Source organism: Theobroma cacao, chromosome 4 (assembly GCF_053813885.1).
Source record: "Theobroma cacao isolate CCN51 chromosome 4, ASM5381388v1, whole genome shotgun sequence".
NCBI lineage: Eukaryota > Viridiplantae > Streptophyta > Magnoliopsida > Malvales > Malvaceae > Theobroma > Theobroma cacao.
In genome coordinates this window covers 24,965,265-24,987,432 of record NC_142642.1, presented here as the reverse complement: position 1 = coordinate 24,987,432, position 22,168 = coordinate 24,965,265, and the positions used below count along the sequence as shown (strand labels likewise).

At 34.1% G+C, this 22,168-nt stretch overlaps 3 protein-coding genes across 10 annotated transcripts; all 3 read right to left on the bottom strand.

Annotated features, from left to right (window-relative positions):
* Positions 1-301: 301 nt before the first annotated feature.
* LOC18601607 (EID1-like F-box protein 2) lies at positions 302-3,370 on the bottom strand. Of its 2 annotated transcripts, XM_018119789.2 has the most exons (5): positions 3,203-3,370; positions 3,011-3,070; positions 2,082-2,503; positions 1,160-1,968; positions 302-617 (listed from the first exon to the last, which is right to left on the bottom strand). In XM_018119789.2, exon 4 carries the CDS (start codon positions 1,923-1,925, stop codon positions 1,179-1,181), a length of 747 nt encoding a protein of 248 aa, XP_017975278.1. In that variant the 5' UTR covers positions 1,926-1,968; positions 2,082-2,503; positions 3,011-3,070; positions 3,203-3,370; the 3' UTR covers positions 302-617; positions 1,160-1,178. The 2 variants fall into 2 exon arrangements, with proteins under 2 accessions (XP_017975278.1, XP_007032671.2); XM_007032609.3 differs by lacking the exon at positions 2,082-2,503.
* Positions 3,371-7,864: 4,494 nt separating this feature from the next.
* On the bottom strand, positions 7,865-11,439 carry LOC18601605 (uncharacterized). 6 transcript variants are annotated; one of them, XM_007032606.3, is made up of 3 exons: positions 11,238-11,439; positions 10,097-10,157; positions 7,865-10,023 (listed from the first exon to the last, which is right to left on the bottom strand). In XM_007032606.3, exon 3 carries the CDS (start codon positions 9,960-9,962, stop codon positions 8,196-8,198), a length of 1,767 nt encoding a protein of 588 aa, XP_007032668.2. In that variant the 5' UTR covers positions 9,963-10,023; positions 10,097-10,157; positions 11,238-11,439; the 3' UTR covers positions 7,865-8,195. The 6 variants fall into 6 exon arrangements, with proteins under 6 accessions (XP_007032668.2, XP_007032667.2, XP_088662077.1 ...); XM_007032605.3 differs by having other exon boundaries at positions 7,865-10,006; XM_088805951.1 differs by lacking the exon at positions 11,238-11,439 and adding an exon at positions 11,034-11,182.
* Positions 11,440-14,692: 3,253 nt separating this feature from the next.
* On the bottom strand, positions 14,693-18,576 carry LOC18601604 (lysine-tRNA ligase). 2 transcript variants are annotated; one of them, XM_007032599.3, is made up of 6 exons: positions 18,216-18,574; positions 17,202-17,351; positions 16,101-16,359; positions 15,801-16,019; positions 15,520-15,662; positions 14,693-15,209 (listed from the first exon to the last, which is right to left on the bottom strand). In XM_007032599.3, the coding sequence occupies exons 1-6, from the start codon at positions 18,516-18,518 to the stop codon at positions 14,913-14,915; spliced, it is 1,371 nt and encodes a 456-aa protein (XP_007032661.2). In that variant the 5' UTR covers positions 18,519-18,574; the 3' UTR covers positions 14,693-14,912. The 2 variants fall into 2 exon arrangements, with proteins under 2 accessions (XP_007032661.2, XP_007032664.1); XM_007032602.3 differs by having other exon boundaries at positions 14,957-15,139; positions 18,216-18,576.
* Positions 18,577-22,168: the final 3,592 nt, after the last annotated feature.

Sequence of the window (22,168 nt, the reverse complement as noted above, 5' to 3'; positions counted from 1 at the left end):
CGCTCAGTCTTCCATGTAGATGATATTCAATTGCAAAGTAATACGGAGAGCATGGGTGAAAGCAATAGTTGAAGATCCAAATTGGCATTTACAATGAATAGAAGACTACTCAAGTTCTGGGTCTTTCTTTAAGGCTACACAATAATTGTAGTTCTTTCTTCCTTCCCCTTCTTGATACAGACGAAATATGATCCACTCCCAAGGTCTACACGAGACAACCTTCCACATCAGGATGCAATTTTGGGAAGAAAGCAAGTAAACAGCGAAGGGAATGAAGTACTCTAAACGACAACTTCAAGAATTATTGAAGATACCAATCAGCTATTCAAACACATATCGCCATACATTAATGTACAAAGTACACGGTATACATGTTCACAATGACCACTGTTAACCAATGGGTAATTGAAAAGCAACCGGTTAGCAATAGCTTCTAACCCTTTTAGAAAACACTTGGCAGGCTAGGGGCTAGACAAAGCAGCAAAACATCAGAGAATAAAGGCCAAGTTATGATGGTAGATTTCAGGTCCTGAGCAAGTTGGTACAGCCCATATAGTCTCCATTCTATCTATCTTGATCCACCAGGAGATCAATCCACACATGAGATGATAAGCAAACTGCAAGCAACATGATACATCCAGTCAGATATAGGCATATTTTGCCAGCAAAGAACTCGCACAAACTCCCAAACAGAAGTTAATTGCCCTACACCATATGCATGCTGGTTATATCAGAATGGTACTTTAGTCTTCAGCCATTTAATTTTAATAAAAACCAAGTACGATCACTAAGCATACAAATTTACCCCAAGGAAACAAAGGTCTTAAGAAAGAAAACAAATTTTACATCTTGATTTGCTGGAGGAAGAAAGGCACGTATGGTTCTTGACTTGCTGTATAAATAGACTGCAAATTTTGTTTGCTCCAAACTCTCTCTCTCTCTCTCTCTCACGTTCAAAAAACAAAAGATGGAGGCAGAATGACTAGGGGAAGACATGCCTCATGTCAGCACCCAAGTTTTACAAATATCATTAACTCTTTTTGTATGATCATATAATTTGCACATGAATGAACCATAAACGATCAATTTCAATTCTTTCAAAAATGTTTTAACTCTATTCTTCTTCAATAAAATATGAATGCATGATGTGATAGATTACCTGGCTGGCATTCCAACTATCATTCTGATTCAGATGCCTCTTCAGAATCAGACAAGGGTAAAAGGGTGCAGATGCCAAGCATATGTCCATTTAGGCACACATAATACTCAATGCAATCCTCATAAGCACCCAACCTACAGCTTGCACTCTGTGGTACCATATGTGCTTGCAGCATGTTCCACAATTTTGCCTTACAATAAGGACACACTGCTGTTGGATGAAGCTGGGCACCTCTGTCAATCAACATTTTCCGAACCTTTGAAACCAAGAATGACTTGAAAATTCCTCGGAAAAATCCCACATCACCCTCATCCCCTTGGTCTAGATGTTCACAAGGGTCAGATACATACAAAACATCTGTTCTGCATTGTGGTAAAAGGAAGCTTTTGCCCGAGGTCCTAGAGAACCTGGTCCTGTAAACAAAATGGCCAGGGATTTGAATGCTATTGAACAAGCCACCAGTGCTACATCCTGAACAATAAATAAGCAGCTTTCCAAGTGCTCTCCAGTTCCCATCAACGCTGTGACTTCCACTAGACTGAAGATCAAGCATCATCTTTGGGGCCCTTGTTTTGCAGAACTCCTTCCACAGTACTCTCTTGGCAAGATCGTCAAACCATTTGCATATGCATGAAAGAGTAGCAATCAACTTAGGGTTCCAGTTCAGATGTTGAAACACTAGGAATATCACATCTTCACTTAGATGACCTTTTGTGCATTGACAACTAGATGAGTGTATGCAACGATATTGCTTTGTTAGAATCATTGTCTCCACTCAACAAGAGCAAAAGAAACAATGATCACATGTCCTGGTTGTACAAGCCAACAAAAGATCATGATTAGTCCCAACATATTAGTATCTCGAATATCTAGTTTCTGATCCAGAAAGCTTGGCATAAAGCAAAAATTCTGAAAGGCTTACTATGAATTAAGATTCCTCAATACAATGGTTTAGAAGCTGGAAAACCATTTCCCTCTTCGGAGCAAAGGAGAGAGCGAAAAAAGAAAAGAAGTGTCGCCATAAATGACTTCAAAACTAACAGCATAAAGTCTACTTTATTTCCTTGGGCTAAAATAAAGCAAAGAAGAGCTAAGGCTTCATTGCAAACTCATGCCTTAAGACATTCTAGTCAGGCTGCACAGGCAGCAATTCCCAGGAAACTCAGCAGAGTGGGTACTGCTCCCAATCCTCAATTAAAATCCAGATTATGGTTTCTCATCCAGAAATGTGAGAATTGGATGCTCCAATTATAACTCTAAACCTGTTGGATGCTCCAATAGCAGAAAATGTACTTAAGGTGCTAGCTCGAGGTCCAATCAAAGAGATGGAAGGAGGGAGAAAACCTAGAACAGAGAAATTAAAGTACCATGTAAGAATTGGGTTTTGGACAATGCATTGCAATGGAGACTCATACTTTCCACAGGACACTAGAATTCTCATCTCAACTTCAATATCCATCAATCACAACCTTTAAATATCTTTCCATCTTGGTAAAAGAACTTGGTCCACCTTTTTCATAGTAACTTCTTTTTCTTCTCAATGAAACTTAACTTAGACTCTTTGATAAAAAAACAATAAAAAAACTTAATTTATTCTACCAATGCATGCCATTAACGTGTTAAAGCTCAGATCCAGAAGAAAACACTTCCAAAAGAAACCCATTTTATAAATGCAACTCAAATGCTTAATCCAAACAAAACCCACTTCACTTCTTCACTAAATTCAACAAAAATCCACACTATCAAATTAAGAAACAGAAAAACCCAAAAACCCTAAACCCATTAAAAATTAACTAAAAGATAACCAAATAAAGGGGGGAAAAGTTACAAGACCAAAGCCAAAGCTCTCACCTTAAGCTTGAAAGAAGCTTCCTTTGCATAGTCTTTAGGCCTTTAAAGATAGACCCAAATCTGCAAGCAACAAGGAAAATGAACAAAAAGATTAGGGTTTTCTTGCATGTGCCAAGAATACAACCCCCCAAAAAATAAACCAGTGAAATAAAGTCTTGAAAAAAAAAAAAAAAAACACATATAAAAATTTACATGAGGAATTCAATCTGCGTTTTAACATTTGTAGAAGGGTATTTTGGTCAAATAAATTGTCTTTTTTTTGTCACTGAGAAACCCCCAAGGAAAGCAAATTGCAGAGAAACGGTGGTGAGAGAAGAGAAAGCGAAGAACGAAGCTTTGGGGTTCCGCACAGAAGAAAGGAGGAGGGATATTGAATATTTCCAGAAATATTAATCCTACTGTATGGTATTTTTCTTACATCAACGACTAATTAGATCAATACACGTGGAAATTAGCCATTGTAAATAGTTTTTGCAAAACCACATTTTATTACGCGGCGTTAATTCATTGGAACTGATTTAAAGGATGGAGACTGTCAGGTTCGGAGAATTTAGCCCCTAGTTGTTTAAAATCTTGTGTCGGGACCTGAAAAGGTAAAATGCTGTAGTATACTGTCCACAGAAAGATTCTAAAGCCCTCACGTTTCGCCACGTGGAAACATGGAATTTTTTGGAATTTAGTTGGTTGAGTTTTGCTTAGGTGGCGTCTCCTCATTGGCAGTTCCATTTCTCTATTGTCCAAACTCTGACGAGGGTTTTGCCACTTGAGGGTTTTTTATTTTTTAATTCTTCTTTTTTTTTGAATTTTTCTTAAAGTTTTTTAAAAAAGCAATTTGTGGTATTCAAGTTGATTTGAATTTTTCTTACGAAATATAACGTCATCTTTTGTTTCTTCTCACAAGGTTGGCCTAATTCGTTGTTTCTTAGTTCAATAAGAAGATAATGTCTTTGTCATTCTTGAGATATTTTAGTTGAATAATATTTAATCTTAAATTCTTAATACCCATCATTCATTATCAATGTCTCAGCAATAAAGCACAATTTTGCTTTTCTTTTATATATCTTTATCTTCCAAATATATGTATATATTAAAAATGTTAAGAACATCTTACAACAAGTTTTATTAAAATAAAAAATTTATGTACCACATAGATATTAGGAATAATCTCCTTTTTGACAACATTGGGATTTAAGATTTTTAATTCATAAAACTTGAATTCAAAATAATTTAGAATAAATAATTGATCTTATCGATTAAATCAATTTACGATAAAAAGTAGTGGGGTAAGTAGCATGACTTCGGATAAGCAAAATCGATATCGATTCATAATATTTATATATTTTAAATAGGGTAAATTTCACTTTAATTTTTTGTAGTTTTAACTTTTTATATAACATTCTGTTTTCTTTTGCCAATAAGCATATTATAGATATATATTTTTTCTCTAATTAGTATTTTGTAGATAACTTTTTTGAATTCAAAATTAACTTATTTGTTCAGATTAAAGGGTATTTTTATAATTTTATTAAATAAAATTGACAATCTAACATCTTGTGAGAACAAAAATTAATCACAAGATGTAAATTTGAAAACAAAAAATACCCATAGGATACTAATTGGAAAAAACCCACATAATATCATGTAAGAAAATTTGAAACCGTGAGAGGTGTAGGTGAAGTATATCTTTCTAAAAGTTCATACATTTAGAATAAATTATGGGGATTTTGGTATGGTGTAAGTGGAAGACATTCTCTGCAATTTAAATGACTGTAATTACTTAGCAGCATTTGGTTAGCAAAAGGTAATGTACTTACAATTGTAATCACATTACAATGAAAGAAAGGAATGTCACTTTCCTTTTCCAAAAGGAAAGTTACATAATTTTTTTTTTCCCAAATTGCCTATTTCAGTCGACCCTCTTAACCTCTCAATCCTTCTCTTCTCCTTCCTGCTTTCTTCTCCTTCTTCTCACTGTCGGTAAGAAGGTAGCCCGTCACCAGCACATTTGGGTCAAATTTCACCACTAAATTTGAAAATTGGAGAGATTGAAACTTTGGGTTTTATGAAACCTTAATTCAAATTTTCAAGAATTTTGGAAATGTTTTGAGAAAAGTTTACTCTTTTGATGCTGAAATTGAGAAAGAAACATTTAAATGGTTTAGAGTTAAGAAAATTTACTAAGGAATTAATAGGATTGAGAGAGAAAGATGTTTGGTGCCGCGATATGAGAGAAAAAAAAACATCAGTAACACTTAAAATTGAATATCTATCAATAGATGAAAACATCCATAGATAGATTACATTCAAACTTTTGACAGTAGCTATTTATCTATCGATAGATAATATGATGTATCGATAGAAAATATGATGTATTGATAGATAATATGATATATCGATAGAATTTTTATCTATGGATAAATTTGTCTTAGGCCAAAATTTTTTATTTTTTATTTTTATAAGTTTATGGTGAAAATAAATATTTATTAATTTTACATATTCTAATTTTTAAATAATTAATATAAAAAATTATGTTATTTTTAAGGTTATTATTTATTATTTTAATTAAAATTTTATATTAAAAATTATAAATTTATTCAACTTATATGTTTTTTATAAATAAGGGTAATTTTGTTAATTTATATTACATTTCCAATAAAATGTTTACAAATTAAACACTGCAATGTAATCTTTTTAACAATCACATTTTCTACAATCATCACTTTCCCTTATTATACAAAAAGCTGCAAAGTTACATTCCTAGTAATATATCAAACGCAACCTATAAGCTAATAAAATTTTACAACCTTGCAATTTGCAAATAGCATTTTTATAATCTAAGGTGTGAGTTGAAAAAAATTATATATAGAAATAGAAGCAATAAAGAAAATAGTGTTAAGTTTTTGAAAAATTGATCATTGTTTTAGGTTAGGTTGGATTTTTCACCAGTTTGGTCCAACCAATTGTTAATTTTTTTTCCCTATTTTTAGTTTGGTTCATATAAACTATATTCTTATTTTAGTATACAAAAATTCATGTTATTTATATCATCTATGATGGATACAAATTTAATTTGTTAAATAGTAATGATTATTAATTAATAAAAATCAATAAAATTATATAAAAAACAAAAAATGACATGACTATTAAGTGGGGACCGAGGATGTCCAGATAACCTCATCCTATGGTCCACTAAAGTGGAAAGTCCATATTGCTTTGGGACCATTACATGAATCCAATGAATCAAACAGACTATGTGGGCCCAGGAGGAAATCTGGCCTCCTCCTGTTTTTTTATTGCTTTAACTGTCTTGCAAGGGATGCCTTGCCTTCAGGTAAGTTTGTTCTTCATCCCCTGTTAGTATATAACTTTCTCCTAATAGGAAGGATTTAGGTAAATTTTTGCTTCGTGCTCTACTGGGAAATGATGTCTTCCCTGTCATTGTAACAGTTCAGTTTCAAGTATTAGCTTCTTCTTGGCTGGACAATCTATGTTTTAGCTTCAGAAGATAATACTTTCCCCAACTTTGCAGATGTTTTCAAGACTATATAAATGAAGCTGCAGTGTTCTATTCCAAGCAAGTAGTACCAGTTTACCTGAGTCTCCAGGAAAAATAGAAAGAAGCAAGAACAAAGTAGAGCTTTCCTTCATGAATTCAAAATTGCAGGAGTAGAAGGTGAAGCAACGAAAAGGAAAAGACAAATACCAAGTCTAATATGAAACCAAATTTTCTTCAAGGCAAATTAATATACATCCATTCCTAAGAAGGGTAGTACTTGAATAGTCCTAGAACTTGAATTCACAACACCAATCATTGCATCTTTATTCCCCTAGAAAATAAAAAATAGAAATGTAGAAAAACAAAACAAGGACAGCCTGTGCATCTGATATGGCAGGGTCACTTCTGTATTAAGAAGATCAAGAATCATAGTATTTCTGATGAGTTAAAAAGATTGCACCCCCAATCCATTGACAGAATGGTTGCTTTTACTTGTCAATCAACAAAACGAGTAAACAATGTACCATCAAGATTTTTGGAAATCCTTGCCATCAAAATGCCAACTATTTTCCTACAAAAACTCTCCTTAATCTGAGACCAGTCCAATCTCCCTGGTTTTATGTTTCAGTAAAAGAACTCACAATGATCTTTGCATGACAGAACAATTGCTCTCAACCATTTATAGAGCACATGATTCATCAATTTGTTCTCTCCAAGTGAATCTATAATTTTACAGTGGCTATAGAATGAGATCTCTTTCAGGCAATCTGTTTCTGATTTAGAGTCACAAAGTTGGTGATTTCGCTCCAAAAAGGACCTGATTTGCTACACCACCCATTTGAGGAAATATGGGGTATGCCTATTAAATTAGCAGATAGTAAACTAACATCAGATAGCACATTCTTGTATTCTGTTTTTCCTGGGTCTATACTAATATTTTGGATACCAGTCATCAGATCCTGCTCTTTCCACCACAGAGCTACATTTGTTAACATAATGTAATGTAAATATTGTCTTTATCCAGCCTCATGCAGTTATGAGGACACATTGACAAATAACACCGTACAAAAAAAGGACAGTTTTTCTGGTTTAACATCAAGCAAAATGAGGAGTTCAAAGAACGGCTTAATGCGAAAAGCCACATATAACGGTATTCTAGGCATTGCATAACCAAAAAGATGATCATTCTGCAGTTGGTCTCTTACGCAAAGACATTTCAAATCCATGCTTAAAAGACAGAAACAACCAACAATGAACACAAAAAGATATGATAAACCAACCAAAATGGAATCAGTTAGGATATTTTGAAGGAAAAGCACCACCAAATGAACCACAAAAAAAAAAAAAAAAGATACAACTGAAAAAATTCACAGTTATCAAGCTTTTATTTTACCTCTGAGAATTACAGAAAGTCATGAGTATATTGTTTTATTCACATGATACAAATCAATAGTATAATCTCCAAAAACAAAAAGAAGCATACCCTTTTGAACGACTGTATGTGAAGCATGTCAAGATCAGTACACACAGGATCAACCATTCAAATCAAGATCCAGGATCTGTAAAGTCAAAAAGGTGTAATCTACACTTCCGCAGCATTGTAAGCTTGGTGTTGCCTCTCAGAAGCTTAGGTTTATTCTCCTACCCTTCTCCTACAAACCAATTGTTAATAGAGAAGTTCATCCCAACTCAAGTGACAGTGTTTGCTGAAGGCTTGGTGTCTTGGAGGGAGATAACAGTTTCAAAAGCACCAACCAAGGCCTTAACCTTACTTTTTCGGGTTTCAACAAGTTTACTAGCAGTTTCTTCGATGACATTGTTGAACAAACCCTTGTCATCTTTCTTCCCCTGCATATCCTGGTGTCTCAAAACAACCTTTTCCCCACTAGGTTTGTCGTCATTTGTGTCACCATCAGCTCCTCTCCTCCTATATGTTCTCCGTCCTTCAGCCTTAATATTTTGGTTCTCCCCCAGTACTCTTCCTCGCCTGAACTTCAGCCTCCTTGGACCATTATTCTCAGACTGAATGTCAACAACCTTTCCTCTCCTGAAAGATAATTTCACAGGTCGGCCATCCTTGTCATTAGAGATAACCGTCCCGGCCTTTCTGGGCCTTCCTCCATTTTCCCCTTCCAAAATTTCTGCTTCTTCCATATTTACAGCTTCATCTTCATCATATTCAGAGTCAGAGTCATCCTCTACTTCAGTCACTGAATACTCAGATTCATCTTGATCTCTTTCACTATGGTATGACAAAGATGGAGAGATTGGGAGGGATGAAGGCTTGGGAGATGAAGCAATAGGTGAAGACAATTCAGCAGCACAAATTTCATTTTTATCAGATTGTGTCTCCATCTTGATAACATAAAGGGTTTTCTCCTGAAGTATGTCATTATTGCTTTCACTATGTTCATTGAGAGGTTGCTCAGTTTCATACTTGTTGACCTTGTTCTGATTCTTCTGTGGAGGCACAACTTTCAAGTTCTTGTTCTTTCTTGTGGTTAGGCTTGTAGCTCTAGTGAGATAAGGTCTTGGGGACAATGAAGCTCTTGGCAATGCCACTACTTTCTTTACAGCTACTTTGGAGGTCACAGTCCTTTTTCCCATCTTCATATCACTGATTCCACTGTTTCTCCTTACAGTTAAACCTTCTGAAAGGACAGAAGAAGAAGGATTTTTTTCTGCTACAGATTTCAGCTTCAAAGAAGTAGTATGCCGTTTAGAAAAGCTTTTTTCGATAGCTTTAGATGGAACTTCTTTTGAAGAGATTTGAACTCTCTCAGAAGATGATGATCCATCCTGCTGCATGAATTTAGGGGCATCAGATAAGCGGGATTTTAAATTGGGTGACAATCTGAGCTTTGCCATTGATGTCTGTTTCGCCTCTGACAGAACTTCATGTTTCCTAGGAGTTTTGCTGTCAGAAGAGTTTGTGGGCACTTCAAGCTTGATGACATCAGAGATATCATAGGAACGACTTCTGGAATTGGGAGAATGTTTGAGCTTGAGCTTTGCCACAGTTGCCTTTTCTTTCTTTGACAGAGCTTCATGTATCTTAGAATTTTTTCTGTCAGGAGGGTCTTTGGACACTTGAAGCTTGATGACATTAGAAGTGTTAGGGGTATGAGCTCTGGAATTGGGGAAAGATTTGGACTTAACTGCTGATGTCTCCTTCCTCTGTGGCAAGTCCAAGCTCTCAAATGAATTTGGCTCATCACATGGCTTTTTTATAATCCTCTTCGGAAAGTAATGTCTAGCCTTCTCTTCAGATTCATGTTTCTTCCCATATTTGCAAAAATCATGACAAGAACCAGTAGAAGCCCTCAGATATCGAGGAAGAGTTTTTTCTCCACTGTTTGCAGAACCTGTTCCTGCCAAGGAGTTTCTTCTTAAATTACCCCCAACTGGCTTGGTAATATCTGGTGTCACTGGTGAACTGAAACTCTCCTCAGCCATCAAAATATGTAGGAGAAGAGAACACAAGTTTAGAACAGACAATCCTGGAAATCAACCAAAACTATATTAAAGGTGGTCACGAAATACTAACAGAAAAAGACTGCTAGATGAATAAAGCATACAAAAGCACTCACCAAGCTCTATTCTGGTATTATACTGGATATTATTTGGGCCACTATATCAAAAACCATCTACCTGGAGAACAAGACAGAAAGATTTAAACATCACTTGAAACTAGTTCTTATGATTGATTTAATTTACAAAATAAATTAAATATCATTAACTTCAAGAGAGAACTAACAGGAACAAAGAATAAAGACAGTTTTACAGCAACAGGCATAAACTAGAAAGCAGATAAGAACAAAGACATATAGAAAAAACAGATAAATACAACCACTTCACATCTAAACAACAAAAGAGCTTGACTTCACCATACATTCTCGTTTTGGAAATGCCATAATAAATCATTTGGCATCTCCAGCTTTGACTTCACTGCTCAATTGAGGCCTCCGTCAGGCTATACAACAAACAGACAACTATGTTCTCTGAAATTTCTTTTGTTTACTATACATAGGCACCTATCAGAATGGCAAATTTCTGAAAAACCCAAGCAGCAAATATACAGTACCACAAGGTTCACTGTTCAATCAAACAGTTGAATAGTTGATAACTATATGAACAAATACAAAGGAAAAATCTAAACTTCTTCTTTTCATGTATTAAGAAGAGGTTATACATATTGCATTGAAGATAACAACACGCAAGTTGGGCTAAGCAATAAAAGAAGAGGTTGAAAAATTCTCTAATCTACCAATATTAGAAATTGATAAATCACCCATCAATGAAGACCATGTCTCACCTAAAATCATACCAAAATAAACACAAAATCAAGCTTTCACCAATATCTCATTATCTTCATAAATAAACAAAAAAAATGATTAAAAAGAAAAATTCAAAGCAAGCTTGACAATTAAGCAACCGTATCAGGAATACAAAAAGGGAAAAGAGCCATCTTTGAAGATAAAATCAAAGAAAAATCAATCCTTGGAACAAAAAAAAAAGGAAACCTACCCAAAGATAAAGAAGAAGAGAAAACCGAGGTTTGCTCCCAAACCCATCTCAAAAATCACATTTTGAAAGAAACACATTGTTCCAAACAATCCAAAAACTAAAACCCATGTAGCATTTACTCTCAAAAACAGAAAAACAGAAAAGAAAGCGGCCAAGGAAAAAACAAAGGACAAGAAACGGCTGATAAGGAAGGAGAAGCAATACCTTTTTTATAATATGGCTAAGAATTAACTCTGTGCTTAACCAGAAAGCTAAGGAAAAGGCAACTGAAAAAGAAAGAAAGAAGGCTTTGGCTTTGCTACGGAGGAGCATGGAAGCTCACAAAAAGGTTGCTTTTTAGCTTAAAGATCGTGCAAGCAACTCTTCGGTTTTTCTATGTTTGGCTTTGCCTTGCACCTTTGGTTTGCATATTGCTATAGAATAGACAGAGATGGGAAAAAGAGAGTGACCCCACCAAACAAAACTCAAATGAAATGAAGAATTTATATATAAAGTTTAATTAATATGAGTTATGGTATTTAGGTCGAATTTTATAACATATGTAATGGGTTCAATTCAATTACTCACAACGATATATGACGTAATTGAATTGCAATTTAAAAATATTTTACGTTTTAATTAATTAATATTTTCGTCTTAGTTTATGGATTAATGCCCTTTACACCGGTCGTTATCATTAGAAATTTAACTATGCATTTAAATATGTTAATTAAATTATTAATAATTATATTCAGTTAATTGAATGAAAATGCTTTGATGGTTATGAATTATGATTTTATGACTGTAGATGGACATTAAATTTTTTAGGTTTGTTAATTTTTTGTTCAATGAGTAATTCATTAGGTTGATTATATATCTTTTGAGAGTTACATTAGGGGCATGGTTTTTGATTATTTATTAAAAGAGAGATTTTTATTTGGAAGAGTAGTTAATTATTGCTTTGGTGTCATTCCAATGTCAAAAGCAATGGCAATAATACATAATTCATACCTTATATTAAGATCTAATTGGTTGTAATTAATCAAATCCATTACTATTATATTAACTTGGATAATTGTCCAAAAAAGACTTGGGGAACAGTAATTAGATGATGAAGGCATGGTTTTACAGGAAAGGACATACCATATATAAGGTCTGAATACAAGAATTTATATTTAAATCAAAATTCTAAACATCAAATGTTTGTATATTAGAGTTAGGGATCACATCCTCCTATAGACAATCCCAGTGTGTGTGTGTGTGTATATAAAAGAATAATTAGAAAGGAGCAGAATATGTCAAAGAGAGGAATAGCAATTGGTGGCTGGGGGAGGTGAGGTCACCCTAACATATTCTAACATGTTAGTTGAGTAGGATAGCCATAATCAAGGAAACAACCCTCCAATGAAAGAAATCACTGGAACATTGTCTTATACTTTTTTAATCTTATTGTAAAATATTAATTCTATAGGGTCATTTTCTTGAACTTTTGGCTTTTTTTTTTTTTTGGGAAAATGGTAATGATGTATAATTTCTCTTGTCATATTACCTTGGAAGTTTCTATATTGATTAAATTAAATTTACAGCACCCAAAAATCACATCTAGAGAACTATGAATATATAATCTCAATGGAATAAAAAAACCCAAAAATAATAGAAAATATTGTACCATATTATAAATCAATTTTGCTTAACATCATATTTTGATAATATATTGTGTACCCATGACAACAGATTTTGCACAATATATGTCCTTAAGATATTGTTTCTTTTCTTCTCTTTAGAGGGTTTAATATATATTGACTTATTCAAAAGATCTGATCTTGGGCCATCTTCAAAAGTCATTTCTTAATCATAATGAATACAAAATCTAAAGATCATGTTTATTTTATTTTATTTTGTTGGGTCGGTTTGAGGGGGATAACTTCAATGCCTGCACATCCCATCTTTTGTCTATGAAATCGACCACAATTAAGTTCCTTCAATCAATAGGGGGTGGGCCTTCATTTTGACTTGTATAAATGAAATATATTGGTCTTTATTTTTTTGAAAATATTTCATCTAATGAAAGATGTGAAATTCTGATAAATATATATTCTCAATTATAGACATTCTAAAAATCAACTAATATATGATTACGAGTAACTCGATCGAATTTCTTCAAAATTAAGAAACCATTTCTACAATTGTCATGTATTGAATGCATGTTATATATTTTCTTTAATGAGAATATTGGTGGTTATCAAAAGACAAAATACTTTACAAACACATGTTTGTCCTTTGTTTTTTTCTTCTTCCCCATATTTTGAATCATTTATGAGGCACTAATGGTCACATTAAATGATGTTATTGTCATTGAAATGTTGCATAGCATTTAAGCTACCAAGAAAATCAGGGAAAAAAAGAATAGATGCAGTGCCACCACATGGAAATGGTGTTTGTGTAAACTTTGGGATTTCATGATGATATGATATGTATTTGTCGGCAAGACATGGCCCTCTTATGATTGTACTTCATGGTTGAGAAGATCATAATGGATATATATATATCAACTTCAGTTAATCATTACAATCATGGGATGTTTTCAACATAATCTAACTAGATTAGTATAAGCTTGCACAAACTTATAAAGTTTGAATTTATAAACAACTTTTTGGTCCAAGGCTTGTATGTCTATCTCTTTAAGCATTGGCTGGGTAGGATCAGTTGGCCGCCACATCCCAGCAAACAACATATGGAATTTTATAATAGTTTGTGCTTGGCATCTCACAAACTTGAAGGATGGGCAATTGGCATTTCCAGGATAAAGCCTCCAACTGACAAAGCCTTTCTTCTGCTGTAGCAAAAAAAGCTGAACTCTTTAATCATTTTTAGAGTGGAGAAATGGAAAAAGTGAAGGTTGCATCAATATCACCTTAAAGGCTTTGAAAAAAGTTATGGCCAGATTGGAAGGCTGATAATACAAAAGAGAGAAAGAGACATTTGAGTAATAGGAAAAATTCACCTTGGATTCTCCTTCCCTCCCCACCAATGCTCTATGCTTGTGATCTAGCATCTTCTTTAATGGTATTATTTACTAAGAAATCAACTCTCTTAACTAGTTCTGGGCCACAAAAAAAAAAAAAAAAAAAAAAAGAAACACCAAATTTTTTTATTTGTCTAAATTTGGTAGCTTTAGTTGAGGAGGTTGACCACCCAACAAAAGAGTTGGGTCCATGATGTTTATGAAAATCAAATACTTTCATTCTATTTGGTGTGAATTTTTGCTTCTTCATTGGTTTCTTGGTCATAATTTGTTCCCCAAGACAAGTTTTCTAGAGGCAAGGGCAAGCCCGTTCCAACCTTGGTAGAGTAAGGAAAACAACCCTGCCTGTTTCCTGCTGCTTGCCTTGTATATTTTTTTTTTCAAATTTGAACCCAAGACAGTTCTTTTTCTATGTTTTAGGTAATCTTTTCCCTATGTGATATTCCCTATCTTCCAATTTGTTAAGGCTTAAGTGTTTCCTGTGTCTTTTGGGTGGTTGAATGATATATTCCGTGTAATTGAAAGGAGGGCCCTTACTCTGACTCATGTAGGGTTCTTGCCACTTTTATTTCTTTGCTTCATTGTTAAGTAAAACATGAAGAACACCAGGAGGACCAGGTTAGATAGATGAATTTGTAGCACATGCAACGCCCTGTGAAATAATAATGTATATTCGACTTCATATTTTGCATTAATTTCAATTTAATGGTAAAAAGGCTGACAGAGGGGTGATCAAAGCTCTACTTTTCTCTTTAAAATGTAAATAAGTTGAACAATTGTGAAATGGCATCTGGTATACCCTAGAAATCTAAGTTTCTATATATGCCTTTAAATAGGTGGGAGGCTGCAGCATTTACTTATCATGATGCATATCATCATTTGCGGCCAGAGACTGTTTTCTTCACGGCTCCCACAGACACTAATAATTCATCGAGGGATGATAAGGTCTTCATGTCATCCGGTGGGAAGTAACTGGCTGCCTTCCCCATGAGTGATGTGAAGAGAAGAGCAAGCGAGGGCCGAGTAATGTAACGCTCACCTAAAAGGTCATCAAGAAATGCAAATGCAGCTAATAATTCAGCCCTGCCTGCCTTAATGGGACCTGCAAAATGGGCAGGAATTATCCTCTTGAATTTCCAGTCCCTTGCGATGCCATCAATCCAATCCCTAATCTGAATTTTCGAGAAGCATGAAAAATAGTTATACTTCCAACCAAAACCAATTTCTTAGATGGAATATACACAACAAATCCAGGGGATGGTTGGCAAAATGAAATGTATCACTTCCTATTAGTCACATCCCCCCTCTGGTTCATGCAGTAAGCAAAGCAGTGTTTAGTTATTCTAACGGTTTATAAAATCATCTAAATTACTCCTGGGGTGCCAGATTAGGGGCGCTCTGATAAGTACAATAAAGGAGCTAGAGTCAAATATTTTATATGATGGAGTCATCAAGGGAAAGTTACATAAAAAAGGTTCTTACCTTTTCTGGAACTTTGCTGAAGACTAGTGTCTTTATGATAGGAGAAACAATCAGCTTTTGTGACATCTGTGCAAAACTAGCATTTGGTTCCAGAAGATTCGATGGACCAAGGAACAGTATCTGTAGAACCATTCTTTCCCACCCTGTGCCATGCATTACTCTTATTCAATTTCTTGTTGATTTATATGAACACTTTTAAGTTGCACCAGCGTTGTGCTAAATTTGGCTATCTAATTTCAAGACATTTGAGCGCTGGGATAGAATTTTACATGAAAGCTAACCTTTTTGACGGTTTATTTCATTGTCAACAACTGGTTCATCAGGAACTTTCTTTCCTTTGCTAAGAAGTTTCACTGCCAAGCCATTCTTTGCTGATGCCAAGAGGTATTCTTTGTTAATGCACTCTGGTGGCTTTTTTGGGACATATATGACAGCATCTGTAACCAGAAGTGTTCTTGAACGTTTATGATAGAAAGCCACTTCTACATATGGTCCAATCCCTGATATAATTAAAGGAAAATGAGTTCAAGCTTGCTGCACCTTGATGAGGTTACAGGTAGCTCAAGTTCAAGTTTATTTACCAACTTCTGGCGAGCTTAGAACTTTTTGTTCAATCTCATCAGCCCATGGAGTCGACAAATCCTCATCTTCCAAAATTTTCGCACGAAAAATCCCAAAAAATTCAAGGGGTAAATTCAAGGGCCAACTCCATTGCCTTGGTGCCACCCACACCTGAGCCTTTGGAAATTTTCTAGAGAAAGGACCCACAAAAATTTTATGCTCATAAGCAAATGTTGGCAGGACAATGTATTCTACTGGAGCTCCTAATTCCTTCAAAAGCTGGAAAAATACAGGAGATGACTTGTTAGAGAATGAATTCCAAGTTCAATAAAGTGAAAAATATGCAGAAGAGTATGACAAAAATAACAACAGGAGCAAAGACAGGGAAGAGAATTGTGCAATAAAAATATAAGGAAAATAGTGAAGCAAACAATCACTGATTCTCATAAACCATAAAAATGTGAAACAAATTAACAGTTCCCAGTTTACATTTTAAGGGCAAGCTGCTGTAATCCTTGAAGCAAATACTTTCAAAATGCTAATAGTTAATGCCTAAACAGGAGATAAAATCAAGCTGGACAGATTTCCAAGCGAAAAATGGTCAGATGTTATTGGTCAGTTTAGTCATGCTGTCATATACAACCTGGAAATATCATAGGCTCATAGTTAATTTTCATCGTATCATGATCACTGTCCACCACTACATTGACAACTGCTCAATCTTGAAAGGCCTTTACTCAGCAACATGGGCTTGACTTTAAAGTACTGGTTTTAATTGTCATGTTCAGATACAAATATAGTAAAAGAAAAACACCAGGATAGTCCCTGGAAAATTTAATGTTGTAAGTTAATTTGATGTATTCAAAAGTGAAATTCAGTTAACAATCAAGAGTGGAAAACTAGAAATCTTTACCAAATACCCTTATGATAGGGAAGCCAATAAATGACAGTTAGACCTTGGTCCAGTTGCAAAAGGACAGGCTAACGCCTGTAAGGTCTCAGGTTCAGCCTGCCCTCTCCCCACCCTACCACTCCCCTTTTCCCAATAAAGACAGATGCTCTGTGAATAGAACTAAACAAATGCCATATTTAAAGTTGAGAATCAGAGAGCAAGACCGAACCTTGATGCACTCTTTGGTTGGGGCAATAGGTGCATGTACCCATAGTCCCCCAGATTTGAGTTTGATAACTGTCATCCGAATGTTTGTTGAGACACTGCTGAAGCCTAATGCTTGCTCTTGTTCAAATAGCCATATAGAGCCTTTAACAGCCTAAAGAAGACATATACAAATGTGAGACATATGAAGAGTTAGTACAAGAGAAACATAATTGTAGGTGTAGTACTTCAGATCAGAGAATACGCAAGTGTGTGCATATACATATGCAGGTGTGTATGCATGCATATTGCTCTTCTATGCATTCAAAAGATAGATTAGAAACCCTTTCACGTTTAACCTGGCTTAAGAACACTTTGATTCATGGAAAGACAAGAAGAAAGGAATTGAAAATATTTTGGTAGAAAACCAATTTTCTTTTTACTGCTAGCTTGTTGGATAGCAGGGCATACTTACCCTGACCATGAAAACTCTTGCTGTTTTGAATTCAGGTAACTATCTAATGTGCTTGCTGTTTCCATTAGAAAGTGCTATCATATCTAGAAGTATTGTTCCATATATATCCTATGTATTTGTTCTTTTCAGACCAGAGCACAAAGGAATTTCAAGATTTCAATGCATATGCCTGGTTCTTAGAAGAATTACTGATAGGACTTAAAATGTACCTGGATATATTTTTCTGGAAAGCAAGTTAAAATTTTGCTGTAATTGTGGTAATAGCTCTCTGCTCTTCCTTCTTACATTGTCAACAACTCTAAAGAACAACATATTTTGTGTTCAAAATACCATAATGTATGTGATGTAAATCTGCTATGTTTTTGAAGAATTTGCATATCATAAGGCAAGACTATGATTTTAAACTTAGCTAGTCAGCATTAGAATGGAACAGTAGGCATAAATAGGCAAATACAATTTTCAACTGATCAGCCATACATACTTATATCAAAGTAAAGAACAAAAACAATTAAATGGTAACTCTTGATTCTCTATTCACTAAAAGTCAATTATCATCCAGCTGACCTCAGTCCTAGTAGTGCGCCTGTTGAGAAAAGGGCCAAGAGGGAAAGGGAAGCCAGTGATGTTAAAGTAAAACCTGTTAGCAGAGGCAGTACTACTACTGTAACTTCCACCAGCAGTGGTTTTATCACCAGCCGAAGCAACCACCAAGCTGATACCACTATCTTTCTTCTGGCTTCTTGGTTTCAACTGTAAAGAAAAACCCTTCAAGGACCCACCAAGGAAACTTGAATTGGGATTTTTTAAAGAGATCGGGCTCTGAAGAACAGTTGATTTTGGAGAAGTAACAGCAATGGCTGCCACCATTTTTTTTTCTTGTTTTTGCTTTTGTTGGTATAGAAATCCTTGTTCAGTTACTTAGGCAGTTTAACTTGAAATAACAACCAGAAAGTGGATTGGAAGGGGACAAGATCCCAAGGCATTGTAATTCCAGGCTATAGTTCTGACACGTGGTGGTTTCTGGTTTGATATTGACACGTGGAGCTTGGAGTTAAATTCTGGATTGTCTGTGAGGTTGGGAAAAATAATGAACAGATAAAATGAAACTTAAATTACTGGAAAACCATTGAAGTTTCTAGAACAATCTATTACAACAAGCAGAGAATTCTCACTTGATAGCATGCACAGTAAACCCAAACTCACAAAGGATTGGTCATATATATGATAATATGAATAAATTAAAAATTAGTAGAAATAAATTTTATTAATTCTTCTTTATTTCTCAGATTCTGTGATTTGTATATTCACCTACAATCTAATTATTTTTCCACATTTATTACCTCCAGTCTGTTAAATTTTTTTATAATCTCAATTGTTTTTAATTTAACTTGATCATGTTTGTCCCACATCTTTAGCAATAAAAGGATTTGCCATTGATCTTGCTAAATTTCTTGTCAATATAAACACAGAGCCTAATTCTACAGCCATCTCATACATATTTCACATTGCTCTAGTTTCTAATCAAATTCTATAATGTTTTTCTTAGTGGGAATCATCTGGAAGATGGGTGGACAAATGCTTGAAATTTGAATGTCCGGCCTCAGATATTGAAGACTGCAATGAGTTCTTCGGAATCACATTCCTCTTGAACAGTTGTTCATGCCTGGAGACTCTGACAATGACAATGGAGCTGTCCCCTGCAAGAAGGTTCCCAGATTATGAGCCCCCGTTGAAGTTCATCCTTATGATTTTTGGAGAAAGAGTTTAATCATTTACAATTGCATTTAGAAAGTGGTGGAGGTGAAGTAAATTTTTGGAAATCACATTCTTTTTTAACAGTTGTCCATGGCCTGGAGACTCAACTGTCCTCGAAAGAATCTTCCCTGATTATGAGCTCCCCATTCGAGTTTAATCGTCTACAACAGTATGAAGATGGTGGAAGAGTTACCATCAGACTCACAAAGCAATCAGAGACAAGAAATAGAAGGCCATAATAATTTTTTCAAACAGTTTGTCTATGGCCTAGAAACCCTTACAATACGATTGAGCTGTGTCACTTGCAAAAAATCATAGCCTCCATTCGAGTTAAACCCTTTAGATTTATATTGGGTGCATGTGCGTGGTGGAGTTGGAGTGCAATCATGTCACGTCCATGTATATGTATATATATATGTATGTATTAAAAGTGAGTTTAAAGTGACAATAATGATTGATATATGATGGTCTCAATTGAGTGATACGTGATACTTAATTAGGAAAAGAGTCGGGTTAACAAGGAAAGGAGCCTGATGAGGAGTTGAAGGGCCTTTTTGAAGTCTTTATGTTCTAATAAGGGCTTTGTGATCTATTTTCTTGATTTGGTCGTCTAGAAGCTTCTCTTTTCCTCTTTCATTTTTCTCTCTTTCGATTGTTGCTTTTTTTTTTTTTTTTTATCCTTTTCCTTTTGCTTTTCTGTCTTTGTGGCTTTCGGTCCTGCTTTCTCTTCTTATTAGGCTTTTTTAAGCTATATTTATAGATTACGCTTTTACACATTATTGTTGCTTAGTGTTGATTTTTTCTTCATTTTTTTGGGTGAGTTCAGGATTTTTAATTTTTTTTCTTCACTTGCATCTTAGTGTTGCCTGAAGTATTTGTGCTTTTATCTTTTTGGATTTATGTTTGGATTTGTCGAAGTTTGTTTAATTTTTGGCATTTATTATGTTATTTTGTTTTTTCTTTCTTAGCTCTCGGCATTGGCATGACTATGCGTGGGTTTTTAAGAGGTGCTTTGCATTGTTCATGTTTAGGGGACTTGCTTTGTTCATGGTTGGGTTTGCTGAAGTTTGTTTAATTTTTGGTATTTATTCTTGACAAACAACTGTTTCTTTAATTGCATTATATATATATATATTATGTTTTCTTTGATAGAACAAAAGTCAGATTGTTAATTGATTTGCCATTCTCGAGCTATGTTTAATTTGTGCTTATAAAGTTATTTAATATTTGATTGTCAGTAATGAGATTAATAATTTTTTTTTCTGTTTCTCTTTCTTTTGCAGATTTTCCAATTGAAGTTAGTCTTTGTAGCTGTTTATTAGACATAAATTGTGTTTGTTCGAATACTTTTATCTTATTTTTATATTGTTTGATTTATTTAACACTTTTTTAATTCTGAAAATCAATTCACTATATTATTGTTTTGTTAGATTATCTCATAATATTGCTCTACTACTTTATTCACGATGTTTTTAATTGTTATTCTTTTTGACTTAGCACTTTTACTTTTTATCATTTATGATGATTAATAACCTCTCATTTCAAAAAATAATAAATCAATGTTTAATTTTCTTATTTACATCTAAGTATTAGCCTTGGTAACAAAAATGAAAGGTAAGGTAAAGGTTTCCCTTTGGTTTTTACTGGGAACTAAAACTCTATCAAAGCTATTTACCCTTTGAAAAAATAGCCTAGTCATTAGCTAAGCACTTTCCTCATAAAGCATATACATAATATTTATTTATTTCTCTTTGTAGAAGCTAGCTGTTGAATCTTTGATTAAAGAAAAGTAATGACACATAAAAAGCTTATTATTTGCGAAATGACATGGCGTGTAATTATCCTTACATTTTTGGGGATTTTAATGTTTGGGTTTGCTGGGGTTTGTTTAATTTTTTTATATTTATTCTTGACAAAAGTCAAATTGTTAATTGATTTGTCCTTCTCAAGTTATATTTAAATTGTGCTTCTCAAGTTATTTAATATTTTAATATTATTAATGAGATTAATAATTATTTTTTCTTGTTTCACTTTTTTTTTTTGCAGGTTTTTCAATTAAAGTTGGTCTTTGTAGTTATTTATTAGACATAGATGGGGTTTATTCTAACACTTTTATCTCTTTTTTATATTGTTTGATTTATTTAACACTTTTTTCAGTTTTGAAAACTACTTCATTACATTATTGTTTTGTCAGATTACCTCATAATATTGCTCTACTGCTTTATTTATGATGTTTTTAGCTGTTATCTTTTTTGGCTTAATACTTTTGCTTTTTATCGTTTATAGTGATTAACAACCTCTTATTTCAAGAAATAATAAATCAATGTTTAATTTTGTTATTTACGATCTAAGTACTATTGAATGAAATACTTCACTGCCCTTATCTTGTTAATTGAAGGATTAGCAATCTTGGTAACAAAAATGAAAGACAGGATAAACGTTCCTCTTTGCTTTTTATTGGGAAGTCAAACTCTATCAACTTTGTTTAAATTAAACACAGGACAAGTGATCTACACTACTGCAATTCAACTAGATAATCTCGGATATGACTAAAAAAAGAGAGGATAATCTGGGATTTCTTGTTACCTTTTGGTACCAAAAATTTGGGTTGTATTATTTGGACCTATTAACCATCCATTAACTGCAATGGACCTTAATTTGTGGGCTCTTCCTCACTTTAGTGCAAAGATTGATAAATTTTTTATCTGAATCATAGCTCAAGCCTCTCCCATAATAGACTAGCCATCCTATATGGACAACTT

Excerpts from the sequence above, each read along its gene's own strand:
- LOC18601607 (XM_018119789.2), bottom strand. The coding sequence starts at position 1,925 with ATGATTCTAACAAAGCAATATCGTTGCATACACTCATCTAGTTGTCAA.
- LOC18601605 (XM_007032606.3), bottom strand. The coding sequence starts at position 9,962 with ATGGCTGAGGAGAGTTTCAGTTCACCAGTGACACCAGATATTACCAAG.
- LOC18601604 (XM_007032599.3), bottom strand. The coding sequence starts at position 18,518 with ATGGTGGCAGCCATTGCTGTTACTTCTCCAAAATCAACTGTTCTTCAG. Across the intron at positions 17,352-18,215 it reads GGCGCACTACTAGGACTGAG|GCTGTTAAAGGCTCTATATG; the intron begins GTCAGCTGGATG and ends TGTCTTCTTTAG. Across the intron at positions 16,360-17,201 it reads CAACCAAAGAGTGCATCAAG|CTTTTGAAGGAATTAGGAGC; the intron begins GTTCGGTCTTGC and ends GTATTTTTCCAG.